We start from the raw sequence: 24,273 nt of genomic DNA on the forward strand, positions 1-24,273 counted from the left end.
AACAACAGCCCTGGTCACATTCTATCTCCAATGATAGCCTAAGCATAATGTATATTTAATCATGAATAAATGTTCAGTGAAAATAAAAGAGAAATTAAACGGGGAGTATTATTTTACAAACCTTGGCTCCTGGGGATCCGGGGAAACCGGGGGCTCCGGCGGGGCCAACGGGTCCCTGGAGAAAACACATGGTTCCGGGTTAGGATTCACATTTTATCACATTTTATCATTCCCTACTTTCACTTCATTTCATCAACTAAAACTATGACGAAAAATGTTCCTCGACTCTTCGTGAAAAAACACTGACGAAAACGAAATAAAAACTAAGTTATGATGACTAAAACTAAGACTACATTTATTGAACTACAGTAAAACGTTAGAGAGGGACTAGTGGAGAAGAGATCCAGTAGAAATAAAAGTCAAGAGCTTGTAGATCGGTTATTGTTCAGCATACAACCAGGTGTAACATGTGGGAAGTAGAATACTCACTGGGGGACCAGCGGGACCGGGCAGACCATCATTACCACGAGCACCCTGTACAAAAACATACACCACATTACTACTGTAAAGTAACAATACTGTACAATGTCACCCTCTACAAAACCACATTACTACTGTAATGTAAAATAACAAGTAATGTACTTAAAAGTACAATGTCACCCTGTAAAGAATATACACTGCATGAGTGTACATTTATTACTGTGTTGTATTTTAAATGCAATTTCTCCACATACTGATCAGGTGACAATCAGGATATACCAGCTGTAGCCTCCTCTGAGACTATATTACAGTGAAGTATAACAGTATGACGATGGATTATCTATGATAGACTATAGTAATAGTGAACAGAGCCTGGCTCAGCCTACACAGTATAACAGTATGATGATGGATTATCTATCTATGAAGTGAAACATGCAGAAACCATGAGGCAGATATGATGACATCACAACGATACTCACAGCAGATCCAGCGGCTCCGGGACGACCCCTCTCACCAGGAAGACCACGGGGACCCTAAAATAAAACACACAGCTCACTATCAGTCCCTTATACGACAGGACAGAATATAGAAAAACATACTCTATATTTGTTATGGCCGCCCTAGTGTAGCAGTTTGAGCACACGCCTTTCCTGTGGATTGTCATGGATTCAAACACTGCCTGGGGTCATCACGTCCTTGACTCCTTGGCCAGGTTTTTTTTTTGACAGAAGCTAGCTTATGCTACCGACATCCTGATATTTTGTCGGTTACTTGCATAATCTAGATCTGTTTAGCTTGACCACGAATTCAAACAATGTTATGTACTGTACTGCAGATAGCATGTTGTTGTTGACAGATGCTACAGTAGGTTCATTGTTCCTATAGTATCTAATATACAGAATGTAATAGCATGTTGTTTTAGACCAAGGGTCTTCAACAGGAGGTCCGGGACCCCTAGGGTGTCCCCAGAGTTACTACAGGGGGGCCGCACAATACTGTCAAACAAGTCTATGAATCTATCTATGAAATCTATGAAGATCTGCTTTTATACTATGTGTAGTGGGGTCCCTGCTTCATCTCTCTCTCTCTCTCTCAGCTAAGGGGTCCTTGGCCTGAAAACGTTGAAGACCCCTGGTCTAGACAGAAGACAGATGCTAGGTTCACTGTGTACCACCTGGTATCCTAGCTTCTTTGAAGAACTACGTGATGTCCTTTGCTCTGTGTCTGTACTTATGTGACTGTTTACTTCACATTGTTTGTTGACGTCATGCCATTGCATGTGATTCCACACTTAAGATAAGAGTGTTTTCTGCCTAAATTGCACGTGTAAAGTTGTACACTCAAGATGGCTGCAAACTTAACTTACCATGGGTCCGGGAGCGCCGTTCTCTCCAGCGTTGCCACCCTCTCCCTAACAGAAGAGAACAGTTTGGGATTTAGATCAGTTTAATACAAGTCATTCAGTGGGCAGCAGCATTATGGTGATATCATACATTTAAATTAACAGGAGCTCAGATATCTCCATATCGATATCAGAACTATGACAGACAGACAGACAGACAGACAGACAGACAGACAGACAGACAGACAGACAGACAGACAGACAGACAGACAGTGGATGTTCTGGAGACGCAGCTGCAAGCATAGGACCTTAATGTGTTATCCTTTTAGCATTATTGTATAACTGTAACTAGGGCTGTCACGATTATGACATTTTACATGACGATTAATTGTCACTCAAATAATTGCGATTAACGATTTAATTGTGTTTCTGTCGTTGACAATTCCTGTTTGGCTTTTAGGCTTTGAAGTTGCACATGGCAGATAAATATACAAAGAAATTACTGACATATTTGACAACATTATACTTGAAAAAGAACATTGATAGTGGAAACAGCAGATCTACAAGCTGACAACGTGTCGCGATGCGATGCGTTGTGAGCTTGTAGATCTGCTATTTCCACTACTTTTAGGAAAGTGTTTGAAACTATATTAACATTTTTTCATTTTTTTTACATTTTTATCCCACGATTTTGCAACCCTTTTTCACCCAGTGCCACCAAAGCATCTCAAAGGGACACCAAAGGTCCGCGGCACAGAGGTTGGGAAACTGTGATCTGTGATCAGTTTTCGTCAATCAAAACATCAATCAATCAATCAATCAATCAATCAATCAATAATCAATCAATCAATCAATCAATGCTCCTACCTTGGCTCCTGCAGCTCCAGTCTCTCCCTTGGCTCCATCCAGACCGGGGTGACCCTGCAGAGACCAAACAAACGCTCGTTAAGCACCTCTCATTAACCGTCTAATTAATGAGCATCTAATTACTAGCAGCATGGGAACTGTCACTCACTCTGTGTCCTTTGATGCCAGGAAGACCAGGGGTTCCGGGGAATCCACGAGCTCCCTGTGATGAGGAGACAAGACAATGTGAGATTAAACCTTTGGTTGAGATGTCATCTTCTTCCTCTCAATTTATCATCTATATTTTAGTACAGGGGTCTTCAACAGGGGGTCTGGGACCCCTAGTGGGTCCTCAGAGCTACTGCAGGGGAGGTCTCCAAATCTTTGTGTTTTTATTTTATTTTATTTTTATTTTACATGAACCACTTGAAGCCCAGAATCCCTATTCTGAGGGGGACATTAGCTGAAAATAGCAGATCTACAAGCTCAGCGTGAGGCATTGTGAGCTTGTAGATCTGATATTTTCAGCAAAGAGGTTTGGTGTAGAGGGATAAAAAGAGCAGACCAAGTACACAGCCAAGCTTACTAAGTATTGAGGTAAAATGTTCTGAAAATACACATTAGCATGAATTAACAGAGAAGATAATGTGTAAAAATAAACAAAAAATGCCCATATAAATGAGGTCCATTTTGAACTGACAGATTTGAATCATGTCAGTTCCAGTGCAGAATGAATGATCATCTCACCTGAGGCCCAGCCGCTCCGCGCTCTCCAGCCTTGCCAGGTTTTCCAGCCTCTCCCTGGAACAGACACACAGAAAATAACAATGATTTCATTGGCATTTGATGACAGTGTTTCTGCATGCTCATCTACTGTCAAAATGAGGATGAAAGTATACTCACACTGGAAATAATGCTACTCGTGTTTATTGTTGATTGTGGTTAACACAATACATGTAAGAAGGAACATTATTTCCAGTGTGTGGACTTTTATCTAATGTTGTTGTTTGATATTGACAGCAGGTCAGTCTGGATGCTGAGAGTGTACTAAATAAAAGTGTAAAAATCTAATAAAAACATTGAAAGAGAGAGTGTACTACAAGGACAATGGATTATCCTTTACTTTCAAGGTCTCCCCTTAACTCTGACAGAAAAAAAAGAAGAAAAAAAAAAAAATATATATATATATATATATATAATAAAACTCTGACAGTGTAGAAATGGAACCAAATGAACCCTGATTATGATTACACTAATGATCAATAACCAGACCTCCACTGAGGGATCAGCGATAAGCAAGCATGTTGTGGGACAGGTTCAAGTTCACCTTCATGCGGAAATGACATAAACGATGTTAGTCAATGACAGGTTCATTTGGTTCCATTTGTACCCTGTCAGAGTTAACGACCTGTATGGGTCAATTTAGACCCTCCTAAAGGAACCCACAGAGTCCATGGAATCCACTTTGAGAAACACTGCACTGGATCACCCTGCTCCTCATGTGTTGTTGGAAGAGGGACAGTGCCCCCTGCTGGTACATATACATACATATAATCATACGCAACACAGGGCTTGGCCTCAATAAATAAAAAGTGATTCATGAGAGACAGGTTATGGTGGAATAACTGTCATCTAGGGGCGCAACATTTAATCAAACTAATCAATTGAATTGATTATACAAAAAAATCTATAAAATAATAGAGGTATAAATTAGGGCTTAAAGGAGTAGTTCACCCCCAAAACGACTTGTTTTCCTATTGATTACTCATGCCATGGAGACTTGAGTTCAATAATATTGTTTTGTATTTTTGTATTTGCACTCCTAAGACAACAAATGCATTATAGTAAATTTACCCTCATTGATTCTGGATGAGGACCCAAATGTATTTGGGTCAGAATCAATGGGGGGTAAATTTAGGGTCAATGGTCAGGTAAATTTTACCCCCATTGATTCTGACTCTGAGCTTGTGTCCCATCCAGGTCCATGCATTTGGGTCCCCATCCGGAATTAATGGGGGGTAAATTTACTATTATTGCAATTTACTAGCATTATTGAACTTGAAAGTTTCCATGGCATGAGTAATCAATAGAAAAAAAGTCATTTTGGGCGAACTACTCCTTTAAGTGTTTAACTGATCGAATTTAAGTATTTAACAGATAATGGATAATTAGTCTTGTATGGTCAGACAACTATTCCACAATCTCTGAATGTCTATAAAACAATATAGTATTTTAGGTTCTAATTTGGTTAATTTTAAGTTATTAATATGTATAGCTCTACAAATGCTTTGCTGCAGATATTACCTATTTTCAGGTTCATGCGTTTCAAGAAATGTATATGGGGAATCCTATTACAGTATGTACTAGGATTTGGGTGCATAGCATCTTTTTTTTAATGTATTGTTCTACTTTTTGATGCACTTTCTATTGTTTTGTGTTGTGTGAGGTTTTCTTATGAACAGAGGACCACAAGGGAATAAACCCTCGGTGTTATTGTGTTTTCGTCCTCAGCGATTAAGCCTCGATCAGAGTCGGCTCCGCGGTGGAAGGCTATCCACCGCGGTGTAGTCTTTTTGAGTCATGAAACTACAACGTTACGTCATTCCTCGCGGTGAAGAGCTTTCCACCGCGAGTCCCGACACATCTCTCTGTTTTTACTATCAGACAGATGGCTCTTCACCCCGTTCACTGATTGGTCGATCTAGACCAGTCACGGTGAATAGGACTCCACCGTGACGGACTATGATGGCCTGCACTTATTTTCTGACTTGAGGTGGAAAGCTTTCCACCTAACATTTGCGGTGGATAGCTTCTCACCGCAGACTCTGATCGAGGCTTAAGTGTACACATGTACAAAAAGTACTCTCTGTACAATCATCAAATACAATAAATGACTTAACATGCAGTGGTGTAAAGTAACTAAGTAGATTTACTTAACTACTATACTTAATTAAGCACAATTTTGAGGTATTTGTACTTTACTTCAGTATTTCCAATTTCCAACACTTTTACTTCTACTCCACTACATCTCTGATCCAAATATTGTACTTTTACTCCACTACAATTATTTGAAAACTTTATTAGTCAATAGTTACTTTGCAGATATAAAATGTTATATTATAAAACATACATGAACCACTTTAGCTCTATTTTATACCCAGGCTATTTGAAAATAGCAGATCTACAAGCTCACAACGTTGTGAGCTTATAGATAAACCATTTTCAAACATTAAGTATTTTTACTTTTGGTACTTTAAGTACATTTTGATGCCAATACTTTCATACTTTTACTCAAGCACATTTTGAAAAGAGTATTTATTATATTGCAGGTCATCATGGCCTATAATATGTTTGTACAGTGGGAGACATCATCACTATAATCTGTGCTTCTGTTTTGAAGATGAAACTGATGTAGCCAGACTGTATCACTGTGTGGACATGAGTCTGGTACTTCTATTCAGGAGGTTCTTTTCCAAGGAGGGGCTCTGCCTGGACACGATTGGTTAGACCAGACCAATACTGGGCCCTGATTGGTCACCCAAGTCTTCTGGGTGAGGAAATGGATTCACAACTGAGCCACACCCAGACCCAGAGGATTTGTCTGGTTCCAGGTTAATTAAATACGTACATCACTTCCTGGTTTCCCAGATGGTCCGACTGGTCCGCGAGGTCCCAAAGCTCCCTGTGATGACAGACAAGACAATACGTTATCATCAGAGATGTGCATTTGTTCCACACGCACGCACGCGTGAATATACGGACGTAGGCACACACACACACACACACACACACACACACACACACACACACACACACACACACACACACACACACGCACACACACACACACACACACACACACACACACGCACACACAAACTCATTATACCCGGAAGTTATGCGGGACTGCCTACACTGAGGGTCAAAAAACTACTTTCTGGCCTTGACAGCTTATCCACTTGTTTCTGCGAGAATTTACGGTAGAATTATGTGTGGGACACAACCGGAGAACACCTGACATACAAGCTCACGTCGCATCGCAGATGCAACCGTTGTGAGCTTGTAGATCACACTTGGCTGCGACGCCGGAACTGCCCGCACTCCTTCTGCGCAATGCACGATTGGGACGTTGTGGATACATCCAAACAGAACAGTCCTATCTGATTGGGACGTTGTGGACACATCCAAACAGAACAGTCCTATCTGATTGGGACGTTGTGGACACATCCAAACAGAACAGTCCTATCTGATTGGGACGTTGTGGACACATCCAAACAGAACAGTCCTATCTGATTGGGACGTTGTGGACACATCCAAACAGAACAGTCCTATCTGATTGGGACGTTGTGGACACATCCAAACAGAACAGTCCTGTCTGATTGCATTAAACCACGTTAGACGAAGTTAAACTCACTTTGCCACTCACTTTATACATGCTATTGTAATCACCAGAGATTTCATTCATTCCAATGTTTAGCTGCTGCTGATACTTACAGCTGCACCAGGCTCTCCAGTCTCTCCGGGGTTGCCTTGGAAACCTTGTGGGCCCTTTGTGAGAGAGACAACAGAGGACAGTGAGACAGGGAGAGAGAGAGAGAGAGAGAGAGAGAGAGAGAGAGAGAGAGAGAGAGAGAACAGATGAGAGACATTGGACTTATTGAGGTTAAAATCCCAGCACGAGTTCTGCTGCCTGTTTTCACCAGATAATAATCTGTCGAGTGAAAAGTAAACCTCATATTATGGCATATTATGGATTCAAATTCAAAAACAGCTAAAGTGGCAGATCTACAAGCTCATTCTCAGAACGTGTCATTTTGTGCAGAGTTTCGAGCTTGCAGATCTGCTACGTTTGCTACTTTTGAGTGATGCTGTAGTTGTAGTACGATCGGTGGGGGGTTGTGGGGTTAAAGGGCCACTTCACCTCTGGGACAACCAGATCTTGTTTTATTGTTGTTTGGGAAACGATCAACACAGTTATTTTTTGTGTTCAATCTGTGTTTTGAGATATTTTAGTATTTCAGCTGTGCTAGTGATGCGTTTTGCATCATATGATGCAGCATGGTGATGCAAAATGCATCATATGATGGAAAATGCATCACTAGCACAGCTGAAATACTAAAATATCTCAAAACACAGATTGAACACAAAAAATAACTCAGGATTGTGTTGATCATTTCCCAAACAACAATAAAACAAGATCTGGTTGTCCTAGAGGTGAAGTGGCCCTTTAAGTGCCTTGCTCAGGGACAGCTCCACACGTTGCAGGGGCCAGGAATTAAACCTGAGACCTTCAGTTTCAGCCTCTCTACCAGTCATTCAATGAGTCTAATATCACTAATATACTGTAGATACATACATTATGTATAATACTGTATATGCACTTTATACTGTATATACATATATATATACATATGTATAATACTGTATATGCACTTTAAAGATGAATCGTTTGTTTAACAGGCATCTTTAACCACATGAACCCCTATTCTGGGTGGGGAACAAGTTCTAGAGATGGGTATCGTTCACCTTTTAATCGATACGATACCTTTTTCGATACCTGGGAATCGATACGATACCTTTTTCGATACCATTTTCGATACTTTTTATTTATTATTATTATTATAATTATTATTTGCCTTTTTCTATGGGCTATTGTATAGACGTTGAATCATTATCATAATAATAAACATTATAGGCTATTCTCTGCTATTTTCACAGTGACGAGTATAGCCTACTAAAGCAGTCATTAAACTTTCAGTAGCCCAACTGTTACAGATGCGACCGGCAAGGGGTGCACTCAAAAGTATCGAAACAAGGTATCGTTCGTTTTTACGTGAACCGATACCGATAGTATCGAAGTCAGTGAATCGATACCATTAAAAGTATCGTCGACGATACCCAACCCTAGGAACAACAAATCGCAGATCTAAAAGCCCACAATGCACCGCAATGTCACAGGTTTGTGAGCTTGTAGAGCGGCTATTTCTGGTGGAAAAGGAGGGGACCATGAACAGAGCCCTGGGCCATCCCTTGCCAGCTTATGATGCAATTACAGCGACAATATTATGTGTGTGTTTTCCTCTTGTATGTTATTGTATATCTTTATGTGTGTGGATGAATTGCAATGGAAACAAGCCCTCTGGGACTTTTCTGTTATCCTTTTAGCCTTATTGTAACTGTGCCATCTGCGCTTTTAGTAAAATGTTAATAAAGTATTCAATCAGTCATTGAATTACATTTGCAGGATGGCCTTCAGTGGGGCATAAAGCAGATTATGTCCAGAAACTGTTACTTATTGTTCAAAATGTTTCAAAACATATCAAAACAAATAGCAGATCTACAAGCTTGTAGGTTGTGAACTTGTAGCTCTGCATTCATTTTTGGTAATTTATCATGACTCCGGCACACAACAAATGAATGATAAACTAGGACATTGATTTATGAAAACCACAAAAAATATGAAATGTGGAGAAACAATATTTTTTTCTGTCCGACAAGTGATAATATGATGTGTGTGTCTGTTATTGTACTTACAGGAGCTCCTGACGGTCCGGGAGGCCCTCGGGGGCCCATGGGGCCCTGGAAGAGAAGAGAGAACACATATTATTATGTTATATATTATTATCCATTTTTAAACCATACATTTTTTACCAAATACTAAGAGGTTAAAATTACTCCAAATAGGTACATTTAACTAAATGGTTTATTATTAATATTCTGATTCAGCATCAGTAATGTTATCATCTATTATGTAACACTGTAATATAGAGGACAGGTATTATTGATGTGAACTTTTTTTTCTTCTTCTTTTTTTTAACAAAAAAATATATATAATTCAGCCTTTATTTAAAAATTATCAGAGAGATCATTGAGGGAGACGCTCATTTATACAATGATGCTGAGATTATACAAATAAATAACATAATAACAACAAAGAAAGACAATAACGTTTAAGTAAATTCCTAGTATTCAAGATGTTGTTGCAAGAGGTTCCAAGAACCAGTTGCACCGAAGCTGAAAGCAGTCTTTCCCAGTTCAGATTTGGCAACGAGGAACCAGAAGGACTACAGCCATTCTCTAGAGAGTTAAAATACCACTAGGTTTCTGAGAATATCTCTGATGTAAGCATTAATGAAAAATAACAAGACCACAAAGGAAACAAACGTTTGTGTGTTATCCTTTTTGCCATTGATTGTGTAATTGTACTTGCTGCACTTGTTTGCAACTTGTTAAAAAATAATTAAATCAATCCAAAGAAGAAAGAAAAAACAGGTAAAGAAAATGCTAAAGTAGAAAGATTGAACAAATAGTTTATTATTAGATGTCAGCATCACTGACAGTGTTATCATATATAACTATAACCTTATTCAATGTTATCATGTAGAAATATAACCTTATTCAACACTTCAATGAGTGATAAATATTGTCTGTACTGTAATCATGGGAGTGCAGGAACAATATCATTTATGTCCACGAGGTGGCAGTGTTTCTCTCCATCTTCTGCTCAGCTAACCTACTTTCACCCCTGGCCTGAAATGATCTATTTTTATGGCATTATTTTTGGTGCTCGCTTGCAGACGAGCTAAAAGTGTAAATTTACCAAACATTAAGTAATGTTTCAGAGATAAACACACTCCCCTGACACTGTTCATTTAATTATGAGTGCAAGAGAACAGACATGGTTCCATTCTAATATATATTTAAAGAATAATAAACATGTGAGAGGTTGCTGTGTACATAAATACGTACCATAGGTCCTTGCATCACTCCCATCTGAGCACCTCCAGCCTTCTCATCAAAGCCACCAGCCATCTGAGCAGCAAAGTTCTAGGAAAACAAAACAACACTCAATTTAAATAAACACAACGTTTTTATTACATTTGTATTCAATCTCTAGTTAGTGGCACTAGCAGCCCTATTCTGGGCTTGTCATAATCTTCACCCTGATTCAGCAGTGGTGTACTTTTATTTCTACATCTCAGAGACAAATATTCTACTTTTACTCCACTACATTTATTAGAACACTTTAGTTTCTGGTTACTAGTTAGAATTTGATTATTATTACAAAACATGCATCAACCACTTCGGCCCTATAGCAACTTTGGCCATTTGAAAAGCCATGTGTCACATTGTGAGCTTGTAGATCTGCTATTTTCATATTTGAAAACTTTAAATGGGACATTCTTCATAATGAGTACTTTTACTTGTGGTACTTTAAGTACCTTTTGATACCAATACTTTTGTACATTTGGAATAATGGACTTGTCCTTGTAATAGAGTATTTCTGCACTCATTGCAGTATTGATATTTTACTTAAAGGAGTAGTTCTCATTCCTAAGACAAAAATTGATTATAGTAAATTTACCCCCTAATATTTTTTTGTATTTTTTTGCACTCCTGAGACAACAAATGTATTATAGTAAATTTACCCTCATTGATTCTGGATGGGGATCCAAATGCATTTGGGTCAGAATCAATGGGGGTAGATTTAGGGTCAAGGGTCAAGTACATTTTACCCCCATTGATTCCGACTCTGAGCTTGTGTCCCATCCAGGGCCTTGTATCTGGGTCTCCATCCAGAATCAATGGGGGTAAAATTACTATAAATCACATTTTTGTCTTAGGAATGCGACAAATACAAAAAAACATATTATTGAACTCAAGTCTCCATGGCGTGAGTAATCAATAGGAAAAAGAAAGTAATTCTGGGGGTGAACTGCCCCTTTAAGTAAAGAATGTGAGTACTTTTTCCACCACTGAAGAGCAGATTCACAAACTGGCCAGATATGGTTCAGTTTGCACCAATATAATAATAATATATACGCTACATGATGGCATGCAAAATACAAGTCCTTCAGGGATCCTCGTATCTCCATTTATCGCCAATGTCGGGCAAAAACCTCTTATCTCCACGATCTAGCTTTTTCCCCCGTATTAACAGCCTATACCAGGGTTCCCCAATAGGCGGCCCGCGGGCCATTTGCGGCCCGCGGGGGGCTACTGTCTGGCCCCCACCAACCCCAGTAGTAATGGTGGTATAAGAGTAGCAACAACACTAGTATATCGTCATTGTCGGGTGGAAAACCTGTATCTCAAAATGTGCACGTTCTTTTGCAAATAGTAAAGCCCTGCTTCATCATACAAGGCTGTTGCACAAAAGTAGTGAAAACAGCAGATCTACAAGCACACAATGCCTCGCGGTGCGAGGCGTTGTGTGCTTGTAGATTGGCTGTTTTCACTAGTTTAAATATTTTTTTAAATGATAAATGCAAAATGAACGGTTTTGGACATACAAGATTTTCACCCAACAACAACGATATCTGAACTGTCGCTGGAGTAGCGGGAATGCCACCGTCACCCCCTGCAATGTTGTGGCCCTCGGCTTGGTACCCTAGACTTGTTTTCATGTTTAACATAATATCCAATTTCCTAGTTATTAGATATTTTGGCAGCGGACCAAATGGACCTACCAAATGGATTCATGTCGGCTGAATAGGTTTTCTTGACATCTCTTTAGCAGTGGTGGAAAAAGTACTCAACTGTATTACTCAAGTAAAAGTATCAATACTGCAATACAGAAATACTCTGTTAGGGTGCCCTCACACCAAAATACCTATGAGAGTGGAATCCGCGTTCCGCCAATGCATTTCAATGAGAGTGAAGCGGTTTCATGCCAGCAGAGGATTTCTGCAAAAAACGCTCCCTTATCATTGAAATGCATTGGCAGAACGCGGATTCCACTCTCATAGGTATTTTGGTCTGAGGGCACCCTTACAAGTAAAAGTCCGGAATTCAAAATGTACTTGAGTAAAAGTAGGAAAGTACTGGCATCAAAATGTATTAAAGTAGCAAAAGTAAAAGTACAAAATGTTTGAAAATAGCAGATCTACAAGCGCACAACACGTCGCCTTGCAACGCAATTTTCAATAGCCAAAACAATAGGGCTAAAGTGATTAATGTGTGTTTTATAATATTATAAATTATATCTGCAAAGTAACTTGTAACTAAAGTTTTCAAAAAAATATAGTGGAGTAAAAGTACAATATTTGTATTAATTTGGGTAATAATAAAATAGCACACTGGCGCCTAATAATTCACGCCAGCATCGGCCGCTGCTTTCAGGAGGAGGAGCGTCAGAGTTGAGAAAAGTTCAACTTTGCCGCTGAGCGACAGCCAACCAGAAGCTGCCGTGCTCTGAAGTAGGCGTGCACTCTTAAAGGACAACAAGGGTTCATATTTTAGATTGTAATTAGAGAAAAGAAAAGATGAGTGTTAAAAATGTTTTAATTCGCTGCTTTATATTGTTTTAGCGGTTTTGGTGATTTTGATTTCAGTGGGATGGAGGCATGCGTACAAGTGGCTAAATATGTCTTTTTAGACACAATAAGCCGGTGATTTTGTTATTAGTATTTACAGTAACACTGCTATAGCCCCCATCACACCCAAGTCACATCTGCCCATGAAAGATTGTGGTGCATCCTGGGAATGGGCTTATTGTGTCTAAATAAGACATTATTTAGCCACTTCTAGGCATGCCCCAAACCAATGAAATCAAAATCATTAAAATCGCTAAAAGCAATCTTCTTATCTCTAATTATTATATCTAAAATATGAATCTGTGTTGTCAAAAAACAAAGTTGTCCTTTAACAGCGGTGAAACTGAACCCCGTAAGGAAGTGGTCCATAGAATATTGACCAGTAAGACTCCCTAATCGGGAGATAATTGTTATATTTTTTTTTTTTTTGCGTTATTTTAGGGCAAAATCTGTAGGAGCAGTGTCCAAAAATGTGTTTTGCAAGAATCGGCCTGATGGTGGCGCTAGAAGAGGGCCATGCGAGAAATGAGGAGTGTTTGTGCAAAGTCAAGCTGTCAGAGATGAGCATGTGTACCTCGCCAATGGAACTAAGAAACTGCAATGTAAACAACAAGCGCCCAGGAACTTATTTTGTTATGCTTTTAGCCTTGATGTCTGACTGTACCACCTGCTGTTTACATGATGTCTGACTGTACCACCTGCTGTTTACATGATGTCTGACTGTACCACCTGCTGTTTACATGATGTCTGACTGTACCACCTGCTGTTTACATGATGTCTGACTGTACCACCTGCTGTTTACATGATGTCTGACTGTACCACCTGCTGTTTACATGATGTCTGACTGTACCACCTGCTGTTTACATGATGTCTGACTGTACCACCTGCTGTTTACATGATGTCTGACTGTACCACCTGCTGTTTACATGATGTCTGACTGTACCACCTGCTGTTTACATGATGTCTGACTGTACCACCTGCTGTTTACATGATGTCTGACTGTACCACCTGCTGTTTACATGATGTCTGACTGTACCACCTGCTGTTTACATGATGTCTGACTGTACCACCTGCTGTTTACATGATGTCTGACTGTACCACCTGCTGTTTACATGATGTCTGACTGTACCACCTGCTGTTTACATGATGTCTGACTGTACCACCTGCTGTTTACATGATGTCTGACTGTACCACCTGCTGTTTACATGATGTCTGACTGTACCACCTGCTGTTTACATGATGTCTGACTGTACCACCTGCTGTTTACATGATGTCTGACTGTACCACCTGCTGTTTACATGATGTCTGACTGTACCACCTGCTGTTTACATGATGTCTGACTGTACCACCTGCTGTTTACATGATGTCTGACTGTACCACCTGCTTGCTGTTTACATGCATGACTAATAAAGTATTCAATCAATCAATCAATGAAAAAGCTCTGTCTGTGCTACATACATTCCCTGGCAGCTGTTGGTGTGAATTCAGCATAGAGCTCAAACTATTGATTGTTTCCTATTGAAATTTGCTATTTTCCCTATTTTCGAGAGGAATTGGACGTTTTTTAAAGTTTTTGCCCATAATGACATGCCAATTTTTTTCATATTGTATATATAATCAATTAAATTGATTCGTTTATTTAACCCATTCAGACCGGGAATGTCTTCTAAATCCTAAAGTCTCGTTTTTATACTTCACTGTGTGACACATCCTATGCTGAAAAATAGCAGATCTGCAAGCACGTCTTGAATGAGACTACATAGATTCCCTGGCAGCTGTTGTGAATTCAGCTTAGAGCATGAGTGTGCTTGCAGATCTGCTAATTTACGGCTTAAGAGTTTCAGTGTACAGTCTGAATAGGTTAACTGTAGCAACCCCTATAGTGCCCATGAGCCATGCGTTGGTAGGTTGCTGGTTCACTGACTCACCCCTCCAAGTCCGGGGGTTCCTGGGGGTCCGGCGAGGCCGCGGGGGCCGGGGTTCCCTGGGGTGCCGGGCTCACCATCTCTGCCTCGGGGTCCGATATTTCCCTAGGGAAAAGAGACAGGGAGAGGTCAGGAGGTCATCAATATGTCCTTACATGGACAAATGGGTCCGAGGAAAGATTTGCCCTTGTCTGAGACAAATTCTAGATTTTGTTTTTGCATGACATCAGGGACCTGCAGAGAATGTTAGAGAGGCAGGGGCTGACATTTAGAAAAGGGCGTTTGGTGAAAATATTGAAAATAGCAGACCTCCAAGCTCACAAGGCCTTGCAACGCGACACGTTGTGAGCTTGGAGGTCTGCTATTTTCGGTACTTGATACTACGATAAACTAATAATCATTTGAATACTGGATATGTGGCGTACAGCATGGATTTCTACACACAGAGTTTGGACAAGGCAATTCTCTTGAATGCTGCCCTCAGGTAAAAAGAAATATCAAAGCAATTCACTAAATAACAACTGTTTAAGGAGCAGTAAAAATAACAGATATACAAGCTCACAACATGCCCATAGCACTTACCGTAGCACTCACCGCCTACCCCCAATGACCATACATGAAAGATAGATAGCTTTTTTTAGGTTTTTATTTAAAGCTTTTTTTACTGACTAGATGTTGGGTCTACCTATGTTATTTCTGTATAGATTGATATTTCTATGCATTTGTTGTATTAATGTTGATGTATTACCTTGCTTATTGTAAGTCGCTCTGGATTAAGAGCGTCTGCTAAATGCCTAAATTGTAAATTGTAAATTGTAAATTGTGGAGCGAACATCAGATTTGTCTTTTGGGTCCTGAACTAAAAGGTTTGGGACCCACTGTGATGGATGATGGTGAATCTATTGTTTCATCATTGAATAATGATGTCCAACTTCTTTGTATATTTGATATGATGTGTTTCGATATTAAACTAATAGACCTAACCGGCTGAATTTGAGGATGCTTTGTGTCACATAGTTTTTTTTGTTTTTTTTATTTGTTTGTTTACATTCTAGGGTAGGGGTGCCCACACGTTTTTGACGTGAGATCTACTTTTAAAATGACTAGCTCAACATGATCTACCCATCCAAAAGGTTTTAGCTGAGGGCCTGAGGGAGGCTTTGGAATAGCAGCACTGGCGTTACATTTTAGACAAACACACTTACTGTAAGGAGGAAATAAATGGGAAATACTGGGGGAAATGTCTTCATCCCATTCTGTATGGAAGTGGTAGGTTTTGGGGTTCCTTGTAATGCTACTGACTCTTGAACAAAGCATTGCATTGGAGGTTTGCCTACTTTAGAAGCCATGAAGGGAGCTGACAGGCCCTTCTTGATGTCATATTGACATATTCTTTTTATATTTTAATTATATGTTTTTAGAGGCATGTCATGTGGTCTACCTGCACACCCTTGGTGATCTACTGGTAGATCACCATCTACATTTTGGGCAGCCCTGTGACTAGGGCATTCACAAATAGTGATTTTCAGTATTCAAATTATTCAACCTCAAAGTATTCGAATAGTCGAATATTCGACAGGACTGGCCAAACTGTCAAATATTAAGAAAGCAAGAGGAGAACATTGTGAAAATAGAAAATAGCAGATCTACATGCTCACAACGCCTCGCAGTGAGCATGTAGATCTGCTATTTTCACAATATTTATCTGCAGAACCGAGTCACATTAAATGTAATACCTACAATTCCATGTGCTTGTCAGGGTGGGGGTCCCCAGTTCAAATATGTTTATTTTGGGGGTCACGGCCTAAAAGGTTTGAGAACCCCTGGTATAGAGCGTTAACAAATTCATCCACCAGGGGCATTGACAACTCATTCTTATGACTTCCTATCTAGCCAAGCTTCATAAACTATATATTTTTTAAAGAGAAGACAATAAAAAATAAAAATAAGTGAATATTCTACTTGGGTGAACAACGTTGAATAGTGACTTTGATAATCGAATATTCGAATATTTGGTGAATGCCCTAGTACGTTCTCATCTTCCTAAAGATGAAGCTTTACAGATATAATATTTATTCATAGCTATCAGAACTTACATTGCAAGACAGACTATTCTGCAGCCCATTGATTCCAATGGATAACGTTTAGTTTAAAAGATGTTGAATCCTCCATGGTGGATCTGGCTTGGCTGCGTTTCCCAAAACAACAAGTCCTACGCATGGCAGCCATATTGGAGTGACAACTTATGTTACCTTTGTCACAGGGCTTATATTGACACTTTATTTTATATTGTGTAGATATACAGTATATCCATAGAGATGCTGTTTTACTGGGCATCTGGACGAGTGGGCACCTGGACATGTGGGCAATAGGGACATGTGGGCATTTGGACGAGTGGGCACTTAGGGGTGGAGACATTAGGCAACTACATTAGGATTGCCCACATGTTCTTAGTGCCCAGATGTCCCACCATTTCCTGCATTTGAGTTGGGAACATATACATGTTTCTTCTTTTTTTTTGGGGGGGTGGGAAACATGCAGTAGACCCTTTTTTTGTTGAGCGGGGAACATAGAACCTTTTTGTGGGGAGGGTGGGTGGGGAACATAGAACCTGGGGAACATAGAACCTTTTGTGGGGAAGTGGGGAACATAGAACCTGGGGAACATAGAACCTTTTGTGGGGAAGTGGGGAACATATAACCTTTTTGTGGGGAAGTGGGGAACATAGAACCTGGGTAACTGCTCGGACAGCCTTAAGAAAAGCTTAGAGCAAGCTTGCCTCTTCAAAATATGTAACTTCCATAGGGAATGAATTGGATGCTGCTTTACCCCCCCCCCCAGGTAAAGCATAAAGTACGTGTGTGTCCGGGGCCTGAGGCCGGGTTCACACATGGACCTAGCATCCTATAGTTCCTACAGTAGTGTGTAAAGCTTCAATGTAAAGATTAATACTTTTTTTGATATTATACTGTTTATAGACTCTTGGTTTACCTACGATCCTATGGATTACTATCTCTATGCATTAGGGATGGGACGATACGCAATATTATCGTATATCGTGATAAAAAACACTCACGATAATTGTACTGTGGAGATTTAATTTATCGTGATATCGTCCTCCGTCATGCACTGGGATCAATTCACCTTTTATTTGCCGAGCTGCATGTACCACTTTAACCTTTTAGTAAACGGTACTTATAATATACGTACTTGATACAGTCTTTTTTTCACTCTCTATCAAATGACTTTGCCCAAAAATAGCCGATCTACAAGCTCACAACGCGTCGCCTTGCAACGCGTTGTGAGCTTGTAGATCGGCTATTTTTTGGGGCACATGTTCCACCCCAGGATAATGGATTTTGATTATCGCCATAATATTGTAAATCGCGATTCCCTTTGTCATAATAATCGTGATATGAAATGTTCATATCGTCCCATCCCTACTCTATGCATGTGATATTCATTTCCTTGCTTACTGTAAATGGCTCTGGATTAAGGGCGTCTGAAAAACGCCTGAATTGTTAAAAATGTTCCTCACCTTGTCTCCCTTTGGTCCGGCCTCTCCGCGTGGTCCCTGCTCTCCTGAGGGGCCCTAACAAAACAACAACACAATGCATGTTGTCTCAGACAGATAATAATCATAACAACCAGTAAGACACCTAAGGGCGACAGGCTTAGGGCGAGGTCACGCCATGACTTTGCCATCTGGCCAGTGATGTATATCGGACCAGTTAACCATATATGGAGATCCATGTACTGTATATGGAGATATGCTGTGAGAAGCCAAAACTTAGCTTAGGTCTACTCAGTTATGTGAAAGTCCTATGACATCTGACATCATACATACAGTACCTTTTATGCCCCTATATGGAGATCCCTGTCTGTAGAACCAGCCACACAGATATGGGTTGCCTTGGCCATATATGGATTCTGTTAGTGTGGTATGTAGCCGATGTGGCCTCCATATATGGGCATATGAAAGTCCTGTTAGATATGGGCTTAACATTCAGGGATCTGAGATCTCCATATATGGGCATAAAAGGGAATCTAGTGTCGTTCCCCTGTCATCACAGTGATGTCAGAGCGTGATGTCAGAGCGTTAAACCCAAGCTCTGTCATTGGTCGATAAAATGCAGGCCTGCGATGATTAACCTCTTGTTCGGATTGGTTAGACCTGTCTGTCAATCATTTTAGTCCCGGTTTGACCGGTTAATGCACCAATGAGCTGCCAGTGACAGAGCTTAAGTTCTCATAAATAACAGAATAGTTTTGGAGGCAGACGGTCACTGCGGACACTAGAAGTGTCACAGCATTGTTAGCCGTCTGGATATAAGAACATAAAAATAAGCAATTGCCTTTTTTCTGCTATAGCAGCTTTAAAATACATGCATCAACTTCAACAAACACAGGCCAGTTATGAGTTGTGTGCGATGTATCCAGTTTAGGAGTGGGCGTGATAAATATCGTTGAGACGATACAATGTCTCCACGATATGCCTTTTCAGAGGTATCGTATATATCGTAATACAATGAGGGAGAGCCTTATAAAAGATCCTGTTGAATTGCTAATACAGAGATTCATTGCAGAATTAATTTAAACCTGCATTTTTTTTCTAAATCAGTAGTTCTGATTTAGAACTTCTCTCCCCTTAACTCTGACAGTACTGGGTACATTTGGTTTCATTTGTATACTGTCAGAGTTACATACTTGTAAGGATCAATTTAGACCTCCCAAAAGGAACCCAGAGAGTCCCTGGACCCCACTTTGAGGACCACTGGTCTAAATGGTCTGTTACTCCTTTTTCTTTTAGCTTTGTGTTACCTTGAACTGTAGGGTGGTTGTACTGTTAAATAACTTGAAAAATAACCATCAAAACCAACATGAAAAAGAACTGTGATATGATTGTGTATCGTGATACAGCTTGGGAACATATCGTGACATTGTATTTTTCCATATCGCCCATCCATAATCCAGTTGCAAATTATAGGATATCTATCCAATAATAATCACAATAGAAAAATCCATGAAAATTAAAAAAAAAGAGTTGTGATTAATCCTCACCATGGGGCCTGCTGGTCCTCTTGGTCCTACAACCTAAATAATAAAAGAAAGAAGAAGGCTTTGATCAGTTGTTTTGCAGGCTGATGTAGGAAGACCAAATCAACATTCATATTTCATTTGTGTTTTGAACAGCATTCATTCCAAGGCAGGGGGGTCACACCACATTCTGGGCCCTGGGCACAAGGATTCACTTCAATTACTGTGTGCTTTAACCATTGAAAAATAGCAGATATACAAGTTCACAGCGTGTGCACCGAGTGCCGCACTGCGAGCTTGTAGATCTGCAATGTTTGTTTAAATCGTGAACATTTGTGCAAGTCTTTGAATATTTCGAATCCTTCTAGGGTTTTTTGAAACACAGTTTCTGTGTCAGTTGTGCTCAAACTTTTTCATGTGAAGGAATCCCCAAAATGAAATGTATTTGACCACAGACCCCCATCTCAAAACATTTAGTTCCAGGGACCCCCCCAGAAGCAAAATTTGAGTAACAAATGTTCGCTTAAGAAATACATATATTCAAAGATCTGCGCACATTTTCACAACTTTTCAAAAACAGCAGAACTACAAGCTCAGCACTCGGTCGGTGCCATATGCTGTGAGCTGTTGGGCCCAGGTTACTCAGTCCCACTCCCCCCCCCCCCCCCCCCCCCTTGTGACGCCCCTGTTCCAAGGACATGCATTTTATTTTTTCTTCCCGTGAAAAGTCTCTAGTAGAAAACGCAGCGTGACGCGGATGTCATTTGACAGGATAAATTTAGATCAAAACGTCGGCTCCATTAGCGCAGGCTTTGTTCCCTGGCCGTGGAGACTTAGCAGAAAGTAACTAATGGGTGTTAAGAGGATTTGTGTGGCTTGATTATGTCTGAGGAATGCAAGGGTTTTGCTTCTTTCCCGTTCGCAGCATCGCAGCACACTTTAAGCCCTTATCAGAAACCAGGCCCATTTATACTTAAAAATCAGAGAATAGCGGATCTATAAGCTTGCCGTGCGTTGCTGATGTGACACGTCGCAAGCGTATAGATCTGCTATTATCCAGAACGATTGTAAGACGAAGGACGAAGAGATGGAAATGGAATAAGAATGAGAAATTAAATTGGTTCTAATCCGTGAACAGGGGAATTGGTTGGTTGTTGGAGTTTTGCAGCTACAATAGCTTTAAATCTATTTTTATACTGTATATACTGTATATAACTGCAAATATATAGGTATAAAAAAGTAATTAAATATGTGATATAGTGCAGCATAAAACAACAGGGGCATAACGTGATTTAATGTACTGTAGTATAAGTATCAAATACGGTATAAATGTTTTTATAGTTTTTAAAGTGAATATGAGTCCATCAAGGCCCTACCCTCGGCCCGCTACCTTTTCGCCTCTAAAATAACCTTGCCGAAAACAGCTGAACCACGTGTTGCAATAACCAAAACGAAGACTAAATATTATATGACAATTTTGTCAACAAATGTTAGGGAGGGACTAGTGGAGAAGAGATTTGGTGTTTGGTTGCACTCGGGTGTTGCACTCTGAAAATAGCAGATCCACAAGCTCAAGACGTGTCACAGTGCGACTTGTTGTGAGCTTGTAGATCTGCTATTTTCAGCATATAACCAAGATGTGTAAAACCATCCACCAAAGCCTGCCAAAATACATTTCAGCCGACAAAAATCCACTGTAGATTTAGTCGACTAAAATCTCATGATATTCAGTCACCCAAGGTAGACTATTCAGAAGACTAAAATAGGATTTTATTCAAAAGACTATAGGACTAAAAAGTTTGCAGTGTAAAGGAACAGTGAAGTCATACTTACATCTGCGATCTCTCCTGGCTCACCTTTCTGTCCCTGATGTACAAAACACATGAGAACATGATCACAGCATGAGAGACGTACAGTACAAACCTCCAGAAATACATTCATACACCACAGCCATACACATTCATCCATACACCACAGTCATACACATCCATTCATACCCCACAGTCATACACATCCATCCATACACCACAGTCATACACATCCATTCATACCCCACAACACACAGGTATTATCATTCAATTATAATAATACTAATAATACAAAAACACAAATCTCAGTGCTACAGAACAAAAGTGTTTGCACAACAATGGCTTTAGTTTAAAAACATGTAATCTTGTTTCATTTTCTGACAGTGTGTGAGTGGACAGTGAGTGTATTATGGTCTCACCTTGGCACCGATGGTCTCTGATGATGAGGATGAACGGATGCAAGATGGAAGAGAAAGAACAAGGTTAAAAAAAGCTAAAACCTCAGGCAAAGCTTTCTGCTTTCATGCTTAGTAATAACAACAACTGAAGCCTGATTTCATATTTTAAACAGATTTTCAAAAAAATAGCAGATCTACAAGCGTCACATCAAAAAGACTTTTTGCGCTTTTAGGTCAGCTATTTTTGAAAAGTATTTTGAAAAGTCTTCACCCATAAAGACGTGTATAAAATCGGTTCATGGTTCACTTCTCAACACCAAGTCTCTTGGCCCAAAATAGCCGGGAGCCAAGCTCACGCACTGTGACAGGAGGTGATTGGCTGTTTGGCTGTTTTCACCCAATGTTCACTACAGAAAAGGGACGGCCTTCTGATCGTCAGAGATCATTCAGAGATCAGTCAGAGATCATTCAGAGATCAGTCAGAGATCAGTCACCAAACCCAAACCTATAGAAAATAGAACCCGTCTGGATGTACTTGATAAGCTCTGCAATTTAGTGGGTTGAAGCAAAAAGCCAGCGCAGACCAAGCCATGAGAAAGACAAGGTTAAACAGATATAACCTTAATATGGGCAGGCTGGGCAGATTAGAAAGCGTTTGGGGTCAAATACTGTAAGCATTAAAAGCAGTATAGAGTAGCAGCTGATATGTACATGAGGTGTATTATAAATTGTGCAAAGATGTTGCATCTTTGACAGCTTAATTAATCACTCTATTTCATATACTTTGTTGTACTATGGTGTCATGCAGCAAATCTACAAGCTCAAAGCATGCCACATCATGACACGCTGTGAGCTTGTACATCTGCTATGTATGTTCACCAATGTTGACATAATGACATGACCGATATTGGGATGCCAGATTGAAAGACGTTTATAAAAAGGATCAGAGTCTTCAGCTAAAGCTTTTTGGGATCCAGAAACATCATGAGAATAATCACTTCTAGGCTCATTCTCCTACTTATTTTGATCCCAATAAGCCTATAAGCCTTGAAAAGTGATTTTCTTTTTCATGAATGTGGTACTAGTTGTCATTACAAACACATCCATGCCTTGGTTTGTCCTCTGCTAAACAGATGTTATGCTTTTATGTGTTTTGCCACTTTGATTGGCAGTTGGGCCGAATGCTCACCCCAAGACATGATTTATGAGATTTTGGTGGCTTGTGTGGGACAACGATGACATGGGGATGTGTTTGTAATGACAAATAGTAACACATTCATGAAAAAGAAAGTCACTTTTGTGTGATTTGAAGTGATAGGCTTATAGGCTCCACTCTATGCTATGAGAGCTGCTGGGTTCTGCTGGGGAAACTGGACAACAGGAGCATTTCTGCCTAATAGATCCCATGGACAGTCATTATGGATCAATATAAGTAGGAATATGAGCCTAGAAGTGATTTTGGGCGGAGTTGTCCTTAACAGCTAGACTTCCGTATCAGGACAGGAAGTGTCGTATTGTGACATCCTGTCACGTGAGCAACTGGTGCTTCTAAAATACCCCAGTAATAATAGTACAGAAGGTCCTTCAAAAGGCCCAAGCCTACTGCGTACTCCATCCTACAATAAGGCAGTGTTTCTCAAACCTTTACATTTCAAGGTCCTCCCTTAACTCTGACAGTGTACAAATGGAACCAAATGGACCCTTACGGGTCCATTTGGTTCCATTTGTACACTGTCAGAGTTACAGACTTGTAAGGGTCAATTTAGACCCCCCCCTAAAGGACCCTAGCGACCAGCTGCCATGGAGGAGTAGACGTGAGGCTAAAAGCATTCTGACATGCTGACCAAACTGAGTGGTCAGATGTAGTCATTAAACATATGGTTGGATTGACTTTGGGCTCACATTTACCAATCTAACAATATACAAATCCACCCAACTCTGACCCATACAGTAGCTTTGCATCGATGAGGAACTGATTTCACCAAGTGAAATCGGTTCCTCACCAATGCAAAGCTAAGGATGTAGCACCCATCTAGCCTTGGACTCAACGCTGAGAGAGATATCATTGATTATGACAGATACGTAAATGTCAGAATCAATAAAGAAATGGTCCAAGACTAT

At 40.1% G+C, this 24,273-nt stretch overlaps 1 protein-coding gene across 1 annotated transcript in view; it reads right to left on the reverse strand.

Moving 5' to 3' along the window:
- The window catches only part of col2a1a (collagen, type II, alpha 1a), a gene marked incomplete at both ends in the record, with an annotated part of 63,607 nt that overhangs the window by 32,785 nt on the left and 6,549 nt on the right, over positions 1-24,273 (reverse strand). Inside the window, 16 exons of the mRNA XM_080733285.1 lie at positions 122-175; positions 490-534; positions 960-1,013; positions 1,847-1,891; positions 2,690-2,743; positions 2,838-2,891; positions 3,416-3,469; positions 6,297-6,350; positions 7,163-7,216; positions 9,203-9,247; positions 10,418-10,495; positions 14,913-15,014; positions 18,448-18,501; positions 19,971-20,003; positions 21,780-21,812; positions 22,174-22,190. Of these exons, the coding sequence (XP_080589411.1) occupies positions 122-175; positions 490-534; positions 960-1,013; positions 1,847-1,891; positions 2,690-2,743; positions 2,838-2,891; positions 3,416-3,469; positions 6,297-6,350; positions 7,163-7,216; positions 9,203-9,247; positions 10,418-10,495; positions 14,913-15,014; positions 18,448-18,501; positions 19,971-20,003; positions 21,780-21,812; positions 22,174-22,190 (830 nt within the window). The remainder of the gene's footprint in view (positions 1-121; positions 176-489; positions 535-959; positions 1,014-1,846; positions 1,892-2,689; positions 2,744-2,837; positions 2,892-3,415; positions 3,470-6,296; positions 6,351-7,162; positions 7,217-9,202; positions 9,248-10,417; positions 10,496-14,912; positions 15,015-18,447; positions 18,502-19,970; positions 20,004-21,779; positions 21,813-22,173; positions 22,191-24,273) is intronic.

The sequence above is a fragment of the Nannobrachium achirus genome (genome assembly GCF_963921795.1).
Source record: "Nannobrachium achirus genome assembly, chromosome: 9".
NCBI lineage: Eukaryota > Metazoa > Chordata > Actinopteri > Myctophiformes > Myctophidae > Nannobrachium > Nannobrachium achirus.